This window comes from Barbus barbus, assembly GCF_936440315.1.
Source record: "Barbus barbus genome assembly, chromosome: 39".
Classification (NCBI taxonomy): Eukaryota; Metazoa; Chordata; class Actinopteri; order Cypriniformes; family Cyprinidae; genus Barbus; species Barbus barbus.
Window position 1 is genome coordinate 1,471,562 of NC_136717.1, and position 21,948 is coordinate 1,493,509.

The following is a 21,948-nucleotide window of genomic DNA, read 5'->3' on the forward strand; positions in this document are numbered from 1 at the left end:
TTCTGGAGGTGGTTGGGGATGGCTATGGGCTGAGTAAGACCTCGGTGTGGTGGTGCGTTCACTCAGTGACAAACATCCTGGCTTCCATGCCATTGCACGTGTCCCGCGAGTAATTGGCCTTGTGGATGGGACACTTATCCCCATCGCCAACCCATCAGCGCTCGACCAGGCCTTCATTTGTCGCAAGGGCTTCGCAGCCATCAATGTCCAGGTGGTAGTGGACCATAGGGGGATGTTTACAGAGGTGGTGGCAAAGTGGCCTGGTAGCACACCCGACAGCTTTGTGTGGGCCAATTCAGAGATGGGTCAAGACGCAGAAAGAGGAGTTTTTGGGCAGAGCATTTTTCTAGGAGACAGCAGCTACCCCCTGAGAACCTATCTTCTAAATCCAGTCCGGGGCATCTGCCTGTATAGCATAAACCATCAAATTAAAAACTTTGACAAAGCTTTAAAGATTTTGTAGTTATGACGTAAACACATTTTTCTTTTATCAAATATCACTTGAGATTCTCACCAGGCACTAATTCATTCATAGGTTCTGTACTTCTATCTGTATAGAATAAACATAAATTATTGAATTATTAAGAATAGTAAAGTGAGAATTACTAAACAGATTATTATGAGATACAAACCAAATAATGAATAGATAGATAGATAGATAGATAGCTAGATAGATAGATAGCTCCAATTTACAATGACAAGGCTGAAACATGGTATCCATTTACAAGAAAATAAATAATACATAATTAAATATATGCAATATCAAATGAAACGTGTGTTAAATAAAAATATGACTGGCTATTGAGATTATACATATAATACATATTATTATCAAGAGTATTTAAAAGAACATTATTAGCTTAATTATCATTATAGACATCTTGAAGTTATATACATAAGAACGATCTAACATTTCTCATGGTTCACAATAATGATGAAATTACATTGTTTTCTATCAAAAGATCATCAGACTCGCGGTTAAACAGATCCTCATCATCAACAGGCTTTTAGCCACCACATAGTAGCACGATCTTTAACAAGATCATCAAAGTTAAGTTTCAATAGATGAATATAGTACCGTTTTGTGAAGCTTGTTCGCTCATCAGCTGTGCAGCCACTAAAATAAACCAGAAATCATTTTCATTTAAATATTTAAAATGATTTGTGTGTGTGTATAAACATATCAAAATATAATAAAAGACTTACATGAATCAGTTTGGCTAAATGCAGCTCGCTCCATGTTTAAAAACCCTATAAGCTGAAAACTGTTAAAATAGTTTAAATCAGTAGAGCTCAGATGAAAATATACTATGCTTTTAAAGAGTATTAACTGTAACATTCAAAACAATAACATCGGTTTTCTATTAAATAAATAGGACATACCGTTATTTGCCATTTTTCCCCAGAAAAAGCTGCAAGATTCGTCAAAATCTGAAGAGTTCCAAAAGATAGGAGAGTCTTGTGAAACGGCCCTCTCCTGAAAATGTTTATGAGTATTTAAAGCCGGTACTGTGAATTTTATTGATCCCTGGAGAGTCTGTCTGGTAAATTGATTAAACAAAATGTTCGTTACATTATTTGTGTAGCTTTTTGAAATATTTAAACCACTAATTTTGCAGATACTAATTTTAATACGAAACAAAAAAGATATATAACTTGTTGTGATATGTTGATACATTGTTTTAATATTTGGAACTGAATAAATAGATTTAAAATAACATTTAATTGAGAGATATTTATTTTGAGTGTGAGCAGCAGGGGTCGGTCGTGCTCTATGATAAACCCATCACATGTCTTCACAAATTGTCTTTTATGCATTATGATAAATATATGAGTAATTTTGTTTTAAAAATGACCATGTTCACAAAATATTATCTTTTCCCCTAGGACATAATAAAAAAGCAACGATATTCATTTAAATACATGAAACAATATATTTAATAGTGTAAGTCTAACACATCGGAATAGAGTTATGAAATCATACGATATAGAAATTAAATAATTAAACGTTCATTGTTTAAATATCTTATTAGTGTTTTCAATAACTACGAATCCTACTCAAAATGACTCTTCCGCTCTGTATCTGAAAATAACAGAGACCATGACAAAATATTACAGCTATGTGTGATGTTAGGCCGTAAAACATGTTTCCTTATGTGAAAAAACCGTGCGTAATCAGCTTATGAAATTCTATAAGGTTTAAGGGGATAGCAACATGTGTAAAAACCCCATAAAATTGATAGATGGTGACTGGTAGTTCCTGTGTAAGATTAGGGACGCTAAATTGTTCGTGAGCGTGTCTAGAGACATAATTCGAATAGCACGGTTAGAACAGTTGTTATAACACTAATAATTATGTAATGTTTTCATGTGTTGTTGACGCACACTACCTGATCCGTTCCGGAAATAGTCATTTACTAGTGATTCTCTTGATATAAATACACTTTTTTGATAAAATAAAGCAATTAAATTATATTGATTAAATTGAGTAATCGATTAAATTAGCACAAATTAAATAAATTCAGTAAAATTAAATTATAAAAAAAGTTTACATTTGCTAGACTTTATATGTGTAATACAGATGTGTATGTGTTTTACATATAATTTTTAATTTTCTAAAGATGTTTTACTTATTTCAGCATACTTTAACAAATGTCTGCATCTAAGAAACACAAAAATATATTTTTCAAATAATTTATTCATTAATGAATTCATTCATTCATTAATTCCCACCCTCCCTCCCTTCCTTCCTTCACGACAATTGCTAATTGAGGAACATGGCATTGACCTTCAGGCCTTGTTTATCAACACAGTATGACAAAAATGTTTCCATGTCATCTTGAGACTGAAATATAAACAAAAAGTCATCCTTTGCTTCAGGGAATTCACTCCTCAGGGCCTTCCTGAGTGCATTTTTTTTATCTTCACTGTTCATCTGCAGAAAAGCAGGCTCTGTCACCTCTCCACGGAACAAGTCTCTGTGATTGTGTGCCCAGTTCCAAGCTGTATGAAGGTCTCTCACAATGGTAGGCTGTTGCACCTGAATATACAAACATATAATGGCACAAACAAATTAAACCTATTTATCCAGCTTGCATGCGACTCCTTGATATATGACTACTAGATTAATTTACCTTATCAGTGTGTCCTCTTCAACCACAACTCTTCTGTTGGGTGACTGTTTGGTGGTGGTGGATTTTGACACCCTAAAGACAGGCTCAAGCGTTCCCTGAAGGAGTTGGGATGCTTCTTCTCTCCAGTGTGCAAATCTCTGTCTGTGCCTTTGTCAAATATGCAAATGTATATGCACTCTATTTGTATAACACCTTTCTAGTGTCACTTTGCCAACAGTGACTTAACACAGCAGAGATACTGAAATTTTATCTGTGGAGTCTGTCATACCCTTCAAGGCAAAACCTCTCCATTAACTGAATGCACCACCACTGGTGAATCAATGGCACCTCCTCCTAAAAGAGTGCAAAGCACACAAAAATAAAAGCAGGCAAACAAACACATAAAAGTAGTTTGGTATTTTTTTGTGAAAATCTAGCTTACCTCTGTGAATGTTACTGGCCATGATGTACAGGTGCTGAGAACATACTGTGAAATACAAATAACACTGTAAGACTTTGATTTTTATTATTTAACAGCTTTCACAAATGAAACATTCTTACCATCAGCATGTAGATGCCACAGGAATTCCCTGTATACCGTTGAGGAAAACACTTGAAAAAGAAATGTGCAGCCAGTTAGTTTTAAAAACAACTGCTGGCTTGTTTAAACATGTATACATACATATCCTAATCCTTTTAGGATCATTCCGACCTGAAAATGATTTTAGTTTATTTTTAAAACCAAGCATTGATCATTATGGTATGCAACTTTTTGACTTTTGTCACACTTGAATTGGGTGTGGTGGTTGAGAGCAATGAGTTTGTAGCATATTTATAGTTTTAAATATATATTATATATTTATTACATATTTATGTTATAAAAGAGAAAATTAAGTTTAAATTAGCTTTACACAATTCCATCATTACATACCTCAAGGTCTTTTCCTGTTTTTTCAGTCCAGGATCCTGGTTCAATGAAGGTTGCGATGTGTCTGGTATTCCAAAGAAAACACAAAATACATAATGTGTAATTATATGATCGGTTCTGTAGCCTGAGAACGAGGCTCTTTGATGAACTTGAAGCCTAAGAATGAGACTCAAATATGAACTTGAGCCTGAGAACAAGGCTCCTTTTGGAAACTGTAACCAAATAACACGCCTGGAACAAGGCCTGTAAATTAATTATCTTTAGTCTCAACCTAAATATGGTTCTGTAGGTCTCATCTCCAAAACCATCAGGGCGAAGAGAATCAAGAAAAAGTATCTCCCTCTTAGCTACAAACAAAACCTCATTCAATGGATATTTTGTTAATATCCACAAAAATCGAACTCACTAACCCTACCTGTTCTTGGACGTCACGTTTCTCGAATAATATTGTGACAAAATAATATGAATGCACAAGAAATAACATATACTTTTGTGCCTATTCCCAATAGAACTCTTTCTCAGCTGATAAGTACATGATAGCAAAAAAAAAAAAAAAAACTTACAGGCAAACTATGCATTGGGTCCAAATTTTTGTCTTTCCAAGTGGGAACAGCATAGAGGTCCACAATGTGAACATTTTTTCCCTTAAGGAAAGAACATAAGTTATTAAACATGCATACATCCAAATGAATACTTCTAAAAGAAGATAGTAGTATAAAGTACATGTCTTCGTGCAGCTTCTTCCACAATCTTGAGGCAGGCATTTCCGAATTGCAGAATGATTACATCCCTATGAAAGCTGCCATGTGTAACATTACGCATTATATAAGAATTTGTTTTTTGTGCAGTAAATAAAGACACTAAGCATACACACATTAGATTCCAGGCTCCAAAAGTCTTCTCGTGTCAGGCAAATTTGGCCTTGCTTTATGATCAGTTCTCCTGATGGACAATTTTTGTCCAACGCATACTTTAACTAAAAGTAAAGAACATTTAACAGATTAAGTAATGGTTATCATTTAAATATGCAAAGTGTCACTAAATAAACAATACTTAACAGTTTATCTTGAATAGGGTCCAAGTCCTTCTCCCACCTTGCACCTGAACAAGCATATGGATGCTCTACCTGCCATTTGAATGTTGAGTAGCAGTGGTCCTGGAGAAACATCCTCTCAGTTGGTCCATCTGATGATATACAAATACGTGACAATGGACCATAACCATGGAGTATTCTTTAGAACTTCTGTACATAGATAAGCCAGCTCGAAAACTTACGGTGAAACGTCATTGCGATCATGCACGCAATGATCATGCGCATCTCTTGAGTAAAGCCGGTTCCGTAATTAGCAGTAAATCTCCATCACCTGCTTTCAAATGGAGCGGCATTTAATACACAGAGCCGTAGTTCACTGAAAAGCTACGGAATATCGAGTTACGCAATATTTGACGTTGTGGTATATATGTAGATACTCTTGAGACCCTCCTGTCTCATTCTTGCCAGAAACTGAGAAACAAAATAACTGCAATCACCGTAAATATTAACAGCAGCATTATCTTACAGCTTCATGCTATTTAATAACACTGAACAACATATAATTTTATATGCTGATACTGGTAATCCCAGAAGAGTACCTAGACACGTAATTGTACATTTAAATGCTAACAAGTACACACTATCATAACTGTTTAGGTTAATGTTGGCTAGCTTGTGATGTTATCTCATAAACAACATTATAATGGTATTCTTGATACTCAATAACTTACCTTCATAGTCATGAATACATGTTTTAAACACATAATATTTTAAAGCCTTTATTTCTCAACTCTTTAGCTGTGCAGAGAAATTCACTTGAAAGATTCACTTTTCAATCATGATGATATGAAAAAATGATATACATATAGTCCATTGGTAACAACAGGAATAACAAACAAATATCCAATATTTCTCAATCTAGCATTTAATTTCAAACCGTTTTATACAGCGTTTATCAAACACTCTTACTTTTCAATCTGTAGTATGTCCTCAGTCTTGACACATTGACCCTCTGACAAGCTGACCCTTTGACGATGGTGGCCACCCCTTTGGAAGAGATGCTGGACACAGTATATGGTCCTTGGTGCTGACTTGCAAATGTGTCTCCCGTCCGTCGTTTCTTGGGGTCCCGTGAGAGTAGAACATCATCACTGGCCTGAACTGAACATACTCGCACAAACTTGCGCTTGCGATTTTGGAATGACTTCTGTTGCATTCTCTGTGCTATCTCTATGTTGTGAAGAACCTACAAAAAAGAACAGTACCCAAAATTAAAACTCAAACTGAAAAATCCAGAATTCTCTTGATCAATGGAGTAAGATAGAACAATAAGGAACAAGGTTTAATCACTACAGTGTAACAGAGTGAGCAAGAGTGGCTTCACATGAAGATTCAATTGCTTTTATAACTAAAGAGAGATAAAGCAGAATCGCAGCAAAAAATACATTGATCAGCCTATGCCTAGGTCTAATTCTGATAGTAATTCGCTACTTCATTTACCTTTATTATTCAAATACATACCGTTTCATTGAGAAGTTTCCTCTTACTGACTCTGGAGTCGATGTCATCTTCTGGGTCAGCAACTTCAAAGTCATCTCCCATGGGACAGGCATTTATGACCTCTGGCAGACGTGGATGTCGATGGAAGAGGAGGAAGTAGGGACTGTGTCTAGTGGAGTACTGATCACATAAACAAGCCTCCCATTAACTATTAAGTTTGTATTTATCTATAAGTTTGAAAAACTCCACCCATGACATTAAATAGTAAATAAATTCACCAATTCAGTTTTACCATTGACAACTAACCATAGATATCATAGCCTAAATATAATAAGACAAAACCTGCTTTGCAGTATTGATTCCATACACCACAGCAAGAAGGTGGAGGTTCCAGTCATTGTGGTTGTCATTCACGTACTTCCTGAGTGTGCGCTTGATAATCTGATAAATTGCCGGAGTGGCTTCTGTGTGAATGCAAACACATCCCGGGATTGATCCAGGGTTGGGGGCCTAGTAACATTGCCGGGTTCAGTCCCGGAACGAGCGCTGTGTGAACAAAAGCCAGAGCCAATGCCATAACGGTTGTGTCGTAGCGATGACGTAGTTATCGTGCGACTCTTTGAGCGGGTGTTTTCAATAATACAGCCCTGCTGTGCCGGAGGGACTAGTCTGTGTTTTAACTCGGAGAGCGGTGTTCGCCTAAAAAAACTAAAATAAACAAAAATGTGCGCAAACTGGACTGCAGCAGAGACCACGGAGCTCCTAAGCATCCGTGCTGAAGCTTCTTGCGTCCGTGCTAGACAGCTTCTCGTTTTCGACTTGTACATTATATGTCACATGATGACGTCACGTGTCATTCCGGGACCTTTACAGGTTGTGTGTGAACGCACGCACAGATTCCGGGAAATCTTTGGCAGTGTGAATGCAGCAAATCTATCGATCCGGGAACAAATGCCGGAACACATTACTCGTGTATTTTCTGGAATCTCTGTGTGAAAGGGCTCATGAGACTTTCGCTTTATTAAGCACGGTAGGGAAATAAGGAGAAGAATAACAGTGCAGTAAACGGTAAAACTGTTTGCACTACAAACCAGTGTGTTCATAATTAAAATACATTACAATAATACGGTAAGACACACCAGTTTGCAATATCAAGCAGCAAAACGAGCTGTTTTGCCCAGCTAAATATTGCTGGAAGCAGATGAGACCAGATTCCAGACACATTTAATTTACTAATTGCCGCGCCAGCTCTTTCAGGAAAAATAAGGTGGACATGTTGAGACGAGAGTAGGCGGAAAAACATTATTAGACATTTACAAAACTTCACCTTACAGACAAACTCCTTCCCTTGGTCTGTAATGATTTCCCTAACCATGCCGAACGAGTACAGCTTTGTGCTTATTATTGCAGACACATCTTAGATTCCATCTGTTTGGTGATGGCCTTAATAAACCTCTCAGAGGTAGCCTCTTTAGAGAGGGTCCGCGTTCATCACTCGCTGAGTTCATGGACTATGCCTTGAGGTTGGTGGGTTCTCCTTTTACTGTGGGTGTCGCGGAGGGAGACACCGCACCCAATTGGTCCATGAGAACTGCGCAAAAATCAAGTCAAGCTCCAGTTGATCGTCACGAGTCAAGCCTAGCCACAGTTGATCGTCACGAGTCAAGCCAAGCCACAGTTGATCGTCACGTCGTCGCTGTCAAGCCAGAGCCTGCTCACGTCGTCGCTGGCATTCCCAGGGCCTCAACCCTGGCTGTTACAGAGACTGTTCCCCTGACCTCAGTGCTTCCCGTTATGGCGGTCGCCATTTTGAGTGTGTGGGCTGCACACTGTGCTCCTGAGGCCTCTCCTGTCCACGAGTCTGTTCCTGAGGTCTCTCCTGTTCACGAGTCTGCTCCCGTGCCTCCAGAGGTGGCGGTTTCCGCTGCAGAACCTCCCGAAGTGGTGGCACCTACTCCCGAATCCCGAGAATGCAGTTCTCATGTCACGGCCACGGAGGCCATTCCTGACCTCATGGTCTGCCCTGTCACGGCCATGGAGGCCGTTCCTGAACTCACGATCTACCCTGTCACGGCCACGGAGGCTGTTCCTGAACTCACTGTCTGCCCCGTCATGGCCACGGAGACCGTTCCTGAACTCACTGTCTGCCCCGTCACGGAGACCGTTCCTGAACTCACTGTCTGCCCTGTCACGGTCACGGAGGCCATTCCCGAACTCACTGTCTACCCTGTCACGGCCACGGAGGCCGTTCCTGAACTCACTGTCTGCCCTGTCACGGACATGGAGACCGTTCCTGAACTCACGCCCTGTCCTGTCACGGCCAAGGAGGCCGTCTTTGAGCACACGCCCTGTCCTGTCACGGCTGAAGAGGCCGTCTGTGAGCTCTCGCCCTGTCCCGTCACGGCTAAAGAGGCCGTCTGTGAGCTCACGCCCTGTCCCGTCACGGCTAAGGAGGCCGCCTGTGAATCCATGTCCTGCCCAGTCACGGCTATGGAGGCCGTCTGTGAATCCACGTCCTGTCCTGCCACGGCCATTGAGACCGTCTACGAACTCTCGACCTGCCCTGTCACGGCCCCTGGGACCATGGGGACTCTCTCTGTGGTGTCTGTCTCTGTTTCCCCCAGATCCCTGATCCTGCCATGGCTTCCTGAGCAGTCTGCTCTACCGTGGAGATCCTCTGCCCGGTCTACTCCACACTGGTGGGCTCTGGCTCTGTCTGCTCCGCGGTGGTGGTCAGCTGTCTGGCTCTGGGGATCTCCTGCTCCACCCAGGTGCGCTCTGGTCCCGTCCTGCCCTGCCACGGCTCCTGAGACCATGAAGGCTCTCTCTGTGTTGTCTGTCTCTGCTCTCTCTGTGTTTTCTGTCCTTGTTCTCCCCAGATCCCAGTCTCTGTCATGGGTTCCTGCCCTGTCTGCCTCCCTGTGGTGGTCCTCTGCTCGGGTCTGGTGGTCCACTGCTCCGCCCTGGTGGGCTCTGGTCTCGCCTGCTCCGCCCTGGTGGGCTCTGGTCTCGCCTGCTCCGCCCTGGTGGGCTCTGGTCTCGCCTGCTCCGCCCTGGTGGGCTCCGGTTTCGCCTGCTCCGCCCTGGTGGGCTCCGGTCCCGTCTGCTCCGCCCTGGTGGGCTCCGGTCCCGTCTGCTCCGCCCTGGCCTCTGGCTCCGCCCTGGTTTCCTGCTCTGCCGGTTCTGCCTCAGTCCCCGGTCTTCCCACTTCCTCGCGGGCCTGGCCCTCTGTCCCTCCCCCTGTTCCGCCTCTGCTCCACCACCCTCCTGGATTGTTTGGGAGCGTCTGGAAGCCGCTCTTTGGGGGGGGGGGGCTATGTCACGAATCTGGTCCATGCTCTCCCGGTCAACCACCACTAGAGGTCACCCGTTCACCACATTGACTTTTTCACTCACAACACACTGGACTCCATTTCCCACAATTCATTGCACTGACGACACGCACAGCTGTTCACCATTATCTCGCCCACACCTGATTATCATTTCACAATCACTCACTCACTATTTAAGTCTGGGACTTGCTATTGCTCACTGCCGAGTATTGTTAGCCTGTCTGCACTACAAAGCGTTCTCGGTTCCTAGTTTTCCTCGTGGTTTTCCTGTGTTCTGATTCTTGCCCGTGTTCCTGGATTATTCTTTCTGCCTTGCCCTGTTTGGATATTGTACGCCGATCGTTGACTACGCCTGTTTCCTTGACCACGCTTCTGTCTTGCCCTCTACATACCTGTCTGCTGTTGTTTGACCCTGCCTGTCTTGACCAAGTCCTATAATAAAGCTTTGCAAATGGATCCGTACGTCTCACGTCTCGTCAGCCCCGTAACAGAGTGACTGTGACTGAGGCAGGTAAGAGAGAATGTGAGGAGATTGAAAAAATGGGTTTTTTAAATGATTTGTATTTTATTTACAACACAGTATAATCAAAACATACATAATGAAGGTCAAAGACACATTATTGTGCACACTGATCTAACCACAGAGATGTGAACAGACTTTGACTCGTTCCTGCAACAGATTCTGTTCAACAAGTGAAACAAATAAATCATACCTGATATTTACGTGTTATTTAAGTGTTTCTGCTACTTTCCATGGATTCAAGAAGAAACTGTTGAACTTCTGATGTTGGTGCAGCGCTCTCAGAGGAAAACAGTTGGAAGAGACTGAAAGTCAGCAGGATTCATCATCTGTGGTGCAGGTATCTGATTCAATAAAATACAAATAAATAAAAACAATAAAAAAAAAACATTTGTGAGCATGTTTATATCAGGAGCATCTACGTATATATATATATATATATATATATATATATGTGTGTGTGTGTGAAAGCACAGTTATTTTATGAAAATAATTACTTCAAAGAGAAATTGTGAAGTAGGATGGCACACCACCATTTTCTTATGTTCCTCATGTTCAGATGAGAGCAAATAAATAAATGGATATTTGTTTACCTGTTATGTTATCGGGGTTCGTTAACTGATTATTTAAAATTCGTGTCCATGTGCAAAAGCGTGTCAGTGTGGTTGTGACTTCACTTTGTTGTCACTTTGCTATAACTTTTCAAACATAATTTCACAGTGTGATTTCTCCAAATCAAACACAAATTGTGTTCCTCACTATGAGCTGCATTTGTATGTTACATTTCTTATTAAACAATGCCCCAGCTTCACTATTATTTGCTTTAAATAACTCTTCAACCTACAGAAAATAAAAAAAGTTTAAAACCACTTTATCAGTCATTTGACTGTCAAAAAAGCAGATCTTATCATCCTCTCATCCTTTCTGCTTTTCATATCCTTATTATACTATTGCAGTTGCTAAAACAATATGGCACATATTGCCCTAAATGAAGTACAATAGTTACCTATAAGGCCATATATAATTTTCACATACATACATTCTCTTGGTAGATGAAGATATAAGTTCATAACATGTACATAATTCTCAGAGTAAAATTTGCATATGCATTTATATTCCTTACTGTTTATTATTCTCATCATTAAACAGGACAAAGTGTCCAAACACAGAAAAACTGAGATCCACATGAGACGATTATAAAGACGGCATTTATTGAAGAGGAGAGTGAAGACATAATGATTGAAGAAACATGCTTTTAATTTGATAATTTAAAGTGATTTATGAGTGATGTAAAAGACTGCTGCGCTTATGATAGCATGCAGAGCAGAGAGGTCCTCCCCACACACTGTCTCTGTCTTTCCTCTCCCTCCATAGAAAAATCAACTGACGTGATGGTAAAAGGTCAGAAGGCTGAATCCTTGTTTTGTGGCACATTCAGAGAATTGATTTGAATTACTGCTGGGTGTGAATTGTGCTCAAAAACACATGCCTTCTCTGACAAGTGTTCAGCACATGCAGCTGACATAAACCACACAAAACAATTATATGCAGTGATCAAGTGTTTTCCGTGTTGACACTAATTTTTTGCGATGTCCGATTCGTGAACCAACGACTCCTTTGAACCAATTAATTTTAATGAATGCTTGAAACAACTGATCTATTCAACACTGAACTCAAGTGGTTAGTGCTTAGTAAGATTTTGCCTTAATAATAGGAGTTAGCTGTCCATCTATGAGGAATGTAAGCTGTCAAACATACACAAGTGTTAGTCAATCATAAATTGTTATGTTTTTTATGTGAATCTTGATAAAGGGGACCAGAGATACAAATTAATGATTTAAAAAAAGCCAGTTCATGGCCCATTTAAATTGAGCATATTTGTTACATACAGGATGTTGAGGGGAAATCAGGAAACAGGAGACAATCCTGGCTGTAGATGAGTTTATTTGAGCTTCTGTTATTATGTTTGTGTTCAAAAGAGATGATTAGAGCGAAACATACAGAGTCATAACCACACCGAATATACAAGGAGTTTCTTAAAAGACACATATATGATAATATAGAAATAAAACTGACTTCTGGCCACTTTTAAACCCCAATAAGTAGATTCACTCAGAACATACTAAAGAACAAATCAAACATAAAAGTAAATCAGAAAAATAATGAAGTAGCCTATGAAGACCGTGAATGTAAGAAAACACATTAGCTCTTAATTTCTGCTGCAGATGAAGTTGAGTTTGTGAGATTCAGGAAGGCTGATCCAGCGCTGATCTCCTCCAGACTGAACTGCTCCGTTTCTCTTCTCGAGTTTGCAGTTTTCTGGTGTCGTTCCGTTCCCTGGAGCCCAGTTCTGATAGCACACCATCTCTCCACTCACCCAGAGCCACATGTTCATGGCGCAGTAGTTGCGTAAACCCAACCACACCGCCGCAGTAGACGCAAGTTTAACCACGTTCATCACACGACGCTGCATCTCTTCTGAATGAACCGAGACCAGATCCACATGATTCTGTCTGCAGTATCTCAGAGCTTCAGCCCACGTCAGATTCTCTCTGATCACAATCAGTTTATCTGGAAACCAAACAAACCACAAGCAGAAACTAGAGAGAGACTGATCAAAAACAACATGCAGAACAAACACTGGATGAATTTGTCATGTCAGACATGAACTGCAGGAGATCTGGAGGTGATGGATGGATTGTGTGTGTTTTGTGAAGATCTACTCACCTTCATGACACACAAAAGGATATTGAGTGGTGCAAGAGACGTCATTCCATCCTCCCTGAGTGTTCAGATCAACACTTGTACAGTTTTCGCCACCTCTCCAATTATCAGGTTGACCAGACCTCCAGTATCTGAATGAGGAGTTACTCTGATCTGACCACTGCCATGAGTCTCTGAACAGACCGATCCAGACATATGATCCAGATAACTGTCTATCACTAATGAACTGCTGAACCTGTTGATTCTCATTCTGGTTCCTCACACTGACCAGATCAATGTGATTCTGTCTGCAGTAACTCTGAGCGTCTCTCCAGTTCATCATCTGATTGACAAAGACGAGTCCTGTGTTCGCTTTAAGAAAAACAAATGAGAAAAAGATTCATGAATCAGTTTGTTCATTATTCTTACGCTGCTTTATGGTTTGGATGTGAACAGGAGCAGTGATGGAAACATCAGAAACACGTCATTTAACCCTTTTTAACCCTGAATATAAGGCTGTCTGTCAGTGTTTTCCACCATATAATGCTTATTTTAAGTTTCAGATATTTAAGTGCAAATAAGCATTAGCAAAATATACATTTATAGTTTGTAAAATACACACCGATGTCTGTGAAAGTGGCAATAACAATCCATCACTCATTAACAGCTTTGTGGCTGCGGTGTGTCACATGACAAGCAGGACACGTCGCCATGGAAACAATAGTATTACATTATCAATACATTCTAAAACTAGACAAAAAAAGTTTGTCGAGACAAACTTTAAGTTGGCTTGAGAAAGCCGGACCAGAAAGTTTGAAAAAGTTAAAAAAGTGTTAAGTTTGATGGTTTGCAGTCTGAAATAGTTTGAAGTTTAAAGTAGTTTTAAAAGCAATAGAGTCTTGTCAGAAATTATGATTAGCAAGTTACTAGCATGTCTCTAACATGATTAGCATGTCACTAGCATGTTTCTAGCATGACTAACAAGTTACTAACATGCTCGCTAGTATGATTAGCATGTTACTAGCACGTCGCTAACATGTTTACCAAGTGATTTGCATGTCGCTAGCATGTTTCCAGCATGATACTAGCATGTTGCTAGCATGATTTTAGCATGTCGCTAGCATGATTTTAGCATGATTAGCATGCTAGTAGCATGTCTAGGAAGTGATTAACATGTCGCTAGGATAGATAGATAGATTAGAAATATTAGATGAGTTTGAATGGGTTAGAAATAGTACATAGAAGGGAAGTCTGATTGAGTCTAATGGGCTTCAGTGTGTTTAGATTTGAATTTTGACAGTTGGAGTTTGAATAGTCTTGGCTCATCTGAACATTCCGTCAATGTAAGTCTATGGGATTTTTATGATAACCATAAGTCCGATCAGTTAGAAAAGATATAGCAACTCGAGTCAGATCAGTCTAAAGTTGTAAATTTAGTCTCTGAAGAATAATAATAAGAAGTTTAAATAGCATTTCAGTAAGTTTGAAATGCTTTAACTTTCTCAAGCCAACTTAATACCAGCGTGAGGTTTTTAGGCGATTGTTATTAAGATGAAAGACTTGAGCTGCTTCTACAGCTGGTAATTATGATATATTAAATATTCACCAATATTTAAACTTTATTCTGATTGTCTAGAACGTGTTCATTCAAACCATTAAATTCTACACAAATACAGACCGTCAGTCACACAGAGAAACATTTAAGAGTGTGCCGTGAATTTTATTATAAATTTATATATATTATAATTTATATAAATTTTATTAAACCTCTACAATTAATCCAAAATGCCGCTGCAAGATTAATCTATAATGAGCCGAAAAGAACGCACGTCACGCCTCTGTTCATCAATCTGCACTGGCTACCAATAGCTGCTCGCATTAAATTCAAGGCATTAATGTTTGCCTACAGAACCACCACTGGCTCTGCTCCCCTTTACCTAAATTCATTAATTCAGACTTATATGCCTCTAGAAGCTTGCGTTCTTCAAGTGAACGACGCATTATTGTACCATCCCAAAGACACAGAAAAACACTTTCACAGACTTTATCATTAACTGTTCCCATCTGGTGGAATGACCTGCCCAACTCAATCCATGTTCCATCTTTACTTGACCCTCTAACTCTAGCACTCTCTATTCTAATTTTATTTTATCTGTCTTTTTATAAAAAAAAACAAAAAAATAATAATAATAATATTTATCTGTACTGCGTTAGGCTAACTGAGACTTGTAATAGCACTTGCACGTTGTCGCTCTTTTGTTGGTTCTGATTGCTTCTTATGTCCTCATTTGTAAGTCACTTTGGATAAAATAGTCTGCTAAATGACTAAATAAATAAATAAATTAGCTTCACTATTGAGTCACTACATTACATTTCTCTGCAGTGAGGGTTTATGATGTAATGGACTATCATTCCTTCACAGTCCAGACTCAAGTTAATCTACATATGATAAACGAAGCCCTTGTAGGTTTGTGTTGAGATACTGAAGGCTGATCATATCAAGCTGAATCACGTCTAGTCACTGCTGTATGTTTATTATTAATAATATAAGATCAGTTTAGATTTCTAAGACTTTTAGGCTCTTTAATAGCAAGTTTCTATTTTGACAAATTATCAGGTACAGGGACAAAAAAAAGGATCAAATTAAACAGTCATACTGTTAGTATTCTATTAAAACTTGGTATATGATGCATATATAAATGAACTCACTGTTGTTGCAGATGAAATACCGGTTATCACTACATGGCAAATCATTCCATTGTCCATTTGTCATCATAGCACACTCATCTCTGCCATCTGGTTGTCCAGGTGCCCAGTTGAGATAGAGCACAGGTTCACCTGAAGACCAGTGCCATTCATCACGACCCGTCTTCTGCAGACCAATCCAGGCATACAGAACACTTCTATCATTCACACTCTTGTTCAGCTCGTTCATGTTGTTCATGTTGTCAGCGGTGGCCAGATCTGTGTATTTCTCTCTGCAGTATCTCTGAGCTTCAGTCCAGGTCTTCATCTCATTTATAAAGTGATACTGACGCTGAACACATTCAGATACGGAGCAGAGAGCTGTGAAAGAGAGGGTCTGATTTAATGATTTTCATAACAGAATCAAACCTAATGAAACTAGAAACCAGAAATAAAACCACAGACACACTCACAAATGAGAAGAAGAATGAAAAATAGAGTTTGGTCCATTTCTGAGGAAGAAAAATACAGATAAACTCAGATTTCAAATATTCAGATTCATTTGGTGCAAAAAAATTATTTCAGTGATAATTAAAAATCCATCTTAACAGGAACATAAATGCACCGTACACAATGATAAAGACAGTATTATCATGTCAGAAGACTAGTTCTAGTTAAAGAATGAACATGAGTTGTTCTTACTTCAGAGATTGTGTGTTTCTGTCCTGAATCTGATGTTTCTGTCTGCAGCTTCAAACTGAGTGATTATTATATCTGCTCTCATCCCTCATCCAGCATCACATCATTTGTTTATTACTCAAAATACATTACCTTTAACGTGTGTTAACGTGTGTTCTCTGGAAGTGTATTAATTTGAATGTGCTAGAGACCTGAGGGTCTGTATGTTTCTGTATGCACACAAGGTTATTTACAAATGGAAATAAAAGTAATTTATGGAAATCATAGACACAGAGAACATTATGTACACAGGTGATGTTGCTTCATCTACTGCTTATGCAAACGTTGATCAAACTACAAACAATACAAAACTATAATGGTATAAGAAACAGAAAACAAAATAATTTGTTGTTGACCTCAGTCTTTAGTCTATGATTAGCTCACCTCACCTCTTATCTGACAAGTCTTCGGGTTTGAGTCGTTCGTTCATCACGTTACAACCCCATAAACTTAACCAATGCAGACAGAGCCGGAAAGAGAATTGATTAGTTCATCTATCTTCGGGTTTGAGTCGTTCGTGCTTTTGTCACGTGACATGACAGCACTGGATAGAGAAATTAGTTAATTTGAATTCCTTACAACAGGTGCATAGTTATTATTATTATTATTATTTACTCTTACAGTTACGTAATGCGTTTCTGGTCTCAAATTGTAGCTTTTTATTTCTTACAGTTTATAAATGTGTGAATTTCTGTTATGATGGTTCCTTTCCATAACACTGAATGTGGTAACAAAGGTAATAAAATAAAGAGTTGGTTATTATTATTATTATTAAATCTTTTCCCCTCAGACTGCATAGGTTTAGCTTATGGAGGTGTCACGTGATGAACGAACGACTCGAAACAGACGAACTAATTCAGTGCAGAACCTATAGGATTTTGCGCATGCGCGACTGAACGAATCGTGCTTCTTTAGTCACATTAAAGATTTGTTCAAAATGAACGAATCTTTCAAGAACGACCCATCGCTAGCCCTTGTGACCTGCTGTCGGTGAGTCTAGTTTGTTTGTTCATGCCATGCCAAGTCTGTTTCATGTCAAGTCTAGTCAAGTCAAGTCTCAGATTGTGTTTGTATTTTGGATTTCACATTTGTAAATAAACTGCACTTGGGCTCATCACTACGCTCGCCTTCAGTGGACTCCTCATTACAGAATACACCACCATCAAAATGAACCCAGCTGATCGTCTCAATCGCCTCCGTCAAGGTAATTGCTCCATTGAGGAATATGTGGCTGACTTTTATGAACTTTCCTATCAAGTAGATTTTAAAGAAAGCTTCTTGAAGGATTTTTTTGTGTGTGTGGATTAAGTAAGAACATATCACGTTTAATGTCACTCCATCACTAGTCTTGCGTAGCCAGACCTTCAGACTGACGGCTGAAGGTCTGGAATAGACGGCCGCGTTCATTGGCCAAGGCCCGCCCATGAGGTCGTTTGACCGACATGCTAAACAAAATGAACTATGATTGGTTGTTTGATATCACATATCTGGGTGTGGAAATGTCGCCACAATAATAGACCGGTGTGTGAAACTCTCGGTTGTATTTTGAAGATTCAATGCCGCAAACATTAAATATTTCACATACTTTTGAAAATCCAGCGTTTAGTCGAATCTGATAAGCATTCGTCATCACATTTGTAAACACAACGGCTTTCTTCTTTCGCGAGGGGGTTTGGCACCACGGCATCTTTGTTTCCCGGCGGACCACCGAAAATAAACGTTTTATCCCTGATTTATTGCTCTGTGTGAATTGTGCTCAAAAACATGTCACCTTATCTTCGGTACCCATTACCCATCATAGATCAACTAACATGGTCATTATAAAGGTGTTTAAACTACCAAATACAATTGCTTAAACATATTTGAGGAGTGAAATATCAGATATTTCATAATATAATTAACACCTTTGTGAATATTTTGAATGAAACAAGAAAAATGAAATGAAATAAAAGCGATACATCACTCGTTCACAGCTTTGTGGCTGCGGTGTCACATGACAAGCATGACGCGTCGCTATGGAAACAAAGCGATTCTTACAGTTTCAAATAGTCTAAATTATACTACCACTGACTGCTTGAATCTGATTGGCTGACGAACGTTTGAAGGTGTGCAATTATTTTCAGGGAAACGCACGACGAACGTAGTTCCAGGCAACGCATTACATGACCATATCACTTCGCCAAATGATTTGAGTTATTTCAAAAGGTCCTTACAGCCTAAAACAGCAAAAGAACCAAAACCCACGACACTGGCCAAACATAAATATAGTAAACAAAAGGATAAAAACGACAGATCATATCCATGTTTTTGCCACAAAATTATGCTTTATTATGTACGGAAAGCACATACTCTATCTCTCCCACTCTCTCTCCCTCACAGACACGTTAACATATGCGCTAATGTTGTTATCGCCACTCTGACGATTTTATCAGTAACATAGTTTAACAACTTAAAAACTACACGACTTCTCACAAGCGAGGTTGTAACAAACTCTCTCAAACATCAGTTGAACGAAAGCCACAATAAAGATATGGGATACAATCAATTGAGTTTTTGATGCTAATATATTAAAGTGTCATTGTGTATACAAACAAGCAACATCTACACATAAACATTTCACCCCCTCTCCATAATATGCACAAATCAGTTCCTTCAAAACAGTCCATACCATACCAATACGTTCTGCAAAAAAGGGGAAAGGGAAATGGTGTGTGGCCAAGTATGGTGACCCATACTCAGAATTTGTGCTCTGCATTTAACCCATCCAAGTGTACACACAGTAGTGAACATACACCCGGGGAGCAGCTGGGGGTTCGGTGCCTTGCTCAAGGCTCTCACCTCAGTCGTGGTATTGAGGCAGGGACGGATTAATGCACGGGCCTACTGGGCACCTGCCCAGGGCACTGGACCAGAGGGGGGCCCAGCCGAAATACCGCTACTCCCAGAACGCGATTTCAACCGTGCCCCCTGAGATTTTTGAGGCAAGTGGATTTTTTGAATGCAGCATCCAAAAGACCAAAAAAAAAACAGCCGAATATTATTTTTTATATTTAATAAACGATCACACCGGTGTGATTAGATCGTTCAGTGCGGCACATCATCAGCTGCTAAATTAAAATCTGCGTTCGCCCAAGACGCTCAGGCCCTAGCCTGATAAAGGTAAGAGTAATACATCATTCAGAACTGTAAAGGGTCTACTTTTATTTGTGGGCACTCACAATACCAACAAAACTTTTTATAAAACAAAGAAAACAAACATGATGCGCTTTCTGCCGTCTTGAACAGAAGTGCTTCACAAAAATGAACCGAAGCTGGGCGAATACATGCCTCAAAGACATGATAAATATATCTATAGAAAGCTTTAAATTATCACTTAACGAAATAAAAAAATTTTAAACAAAATATTTTTTATTATAATCTTGACCATAAACTCAGAAAAGCAACTTTGACTGAAATAACCACTCGTTACAACCGAGGTATGCAGCAAAGCATTTGTGAAGCCACAACACGCACAACCTTGAGGCGGATGGGCTACAACAGCAGAAGACCCCACCGGGTATCACTCATCTCCACTACAAATAGGAAAAAGAGGCTACAATTTGCACGAGCTCACCAAAATTGGATGGTTGAAGACTGGAAAAATGTTGCCTGGCCTGATGAGTCTCGATTTCTGTTGAGATATTCAGATGATAGTCAGAATTTTGCGTAAACAGAATGAGAACATGGCTCCATCATGCCTTGTTACCACTGTGCAGGCTGGTGGTGGTGGTGTAATGGTGTGGGGGATGTTTTCTTGGCACACTTTGGGCCCCTTAGTGCCAATTGGGCATCGTTTAAATGCCACAGCCTACCTGAGCATTGTTTCTGACCATGTTCATCCCTTTATGACCACCATGTACCCATCCTCTGATGGCTACTTCCAGCAGGATAATGCACCATGTCACAAAGCTCGAATCATTTCAAATTGGTTTCTTGAACATGACAATGAGTTCACTGTACTAAAATGGCCCCCACAGTCACCAGATCTCAACCCAATAGAGCATCTTTGGGATGTGGTGGAACGGGAGCTTCGTGCCCTGGATGTGCATCCCACAAATCTCCATCAACTGCAAGATGCTATCCTATCAATATGGGCCAACATTGCTAAAGAATGCTTTCAGCACCTTGTTGAATCAATGCCACGTAGAATTAAGGCAGTTCTGAAGGCGAAAGGGGTTCAAACACAGTATTAGTATGGTGTTCCTAATAATCCTTTAGGTGAGTGTAAATACAAAACACAGTAAAGTGCTATAGGTGCGTTGTTCTTGTTAGAATTCAACACTTTTATCGAGGCAGGAACAAATTATTCTTTGGGACGGGGATGATGGTGGAGCATTTGAAGCATGAGGGGACTTCGCACAGCTCCAGTGATCTGTTGAAGATCTGTGGGAAGATGGGGGCCAGCTGATCAGCACAGGTTTTTAGGCAGGTTGGTGACACACCATCTGGACCTGGTGTCTGCCAGTTGTTGATTCTCCAGAGCGCTGGGGGATGGTGACTTGTAACTGGTGATGTCTTTCATACCTTTCCACATTGAAGCAGGATCACTGGAAGAGAATTTGTTCCTTAGCTTGTCAGAATAATTCCTCTTTGCCACTCTGATCTCCTTTTCCAGTGTGTATTTGGCCTGTTTATACAAGACTTTATCCCCCTTTCTGTAAGCATCTTCTTTGGCCTGACGGAAATGTCTGAGTTTTGCAGTGAACCATGGTTTGTCGTTGTTGTAAGTTAGATGTGTCCTGGTAGGAATACACATATCCTCACAGAAACTGATATGTGAAGTTACAGTCTCTGTGAGCTCGTCCAGATCGGTAGCAGCATTTTCAAAAACAGTCCAATCAGTGAGAGAGAAACAGGCTTGTAAATCCCGCTCTGTTTCATTTGTCCATCTTTTAACAGTTCTTAATACAGAGAGTCCTACAGCTGCTCGTGGAAAAGAGTGATATGCGTCCTTTGTTGTGTAACAGTGATCCAATATATTACTGTCTCTGGTGGGACATGTGATGTGCTGTCTGTATTTTGGCAGTTCACGGGAGAGATTTGCTTTATTAAAGTCCCCGAGAATGAATAAAACAGAGTCCGGGTGTTGTTGCTCACTCTCTGTGATCAGATCAACGAGTTTCTGTAAAGCTGTGCTCACGTGCGCTTGCGGTGGAATGTAGACACTCACGAGAATGAAGGAGCTGAACTCCCGCGGCAAATAGAACGGCTTGCAGTTAATGAAGAGCGTTTCTAGATCTGAGCAGCACATCTTCTTTAACACAGTTACACCTGTACACCACCTCTCATTGATGTAAAAGCACGTCCCGCCGCCGCGCGATTTCCCCGTTGATTCCGCGTCGCAATCTGCTCTGATC

At 40.0% G+C, this 21,948-nt stretch overlaps 2 protein-coding genes and 1 long non-coding RNA gene across 3 annotated transcripts in view; 1 reads left to right on the forward strand and 2 right to left on the reverse strand.

Moving 5' to 3' along the window:
* LOC306858939 (uncharacterized protein) overlaps positions 1–21,948 on the reverse strand; it is a 429,579-nt gene that overhangs the window by 216,481 nt on the left and 191,150 nt on the right. The gene's annotated exons all lie outside the window — the stretch shown is intronic.
* The window catches only part of LOC306858963, a 1,377,007-nt gene that overhangs the window by 69,702 nt on the left and 1,285,357 nt on the right, over positions 1–21,948 (forward strand). The gene's annotated exons all lie outside the window — the stretch shown is intronic.
* On the reverse strand, positions 12,353–16,560 carry LOC306858285 (macrophage mannose receptor 1-like). The gene is made up of 5 exons (XM_079398732.1): positions 16,517–16,560; positions 16,288–16,326; positions 15,839–16,195; positions 13,154–13,501; positions 12,353–12,997 (listed from the first exon to the last, which is right to left on the reverse strand). The coding sequence occupies exons 2-5, from the start codon at positions 16,322–16,324 to the stop codon at positions 12,636–12,638; spliced, it is 1,104 nt and encodes a 367-aa protein (XP_079254858.1). The 5' UTR covers positions 16,325–16,326; positions 16,517–16,560; the 3' UTR covers positions 12,353–12,635.

What these genes read in the sequence shown, in the direction of transcription:
- LOC306858285 (XM_079398732.1), bottom strand. Translation starts at nt 16,324, where the DNA reads ATGGACCAAACTCTATTTTTCATTCTTCTTCTCATTT. An exon ending in TTTCATTCTTCTTCTCATTT is followed by an intron (nt 16,196 to 16,287) that starts GTGAGTGTGTCT and finishes TCTCTTTCACAG; the next exon opens with CTCTCTGCTCCGTATCTGAA. An exon ending in GTATTTCATCTGCAACAACA is followed by an intron (nt 13,502 to 15,838) that starts GTGAGTTCATTT and finishes TTTTTCTTAAAG; the next exon opens with CGAACACAGGACTCGTCTTT.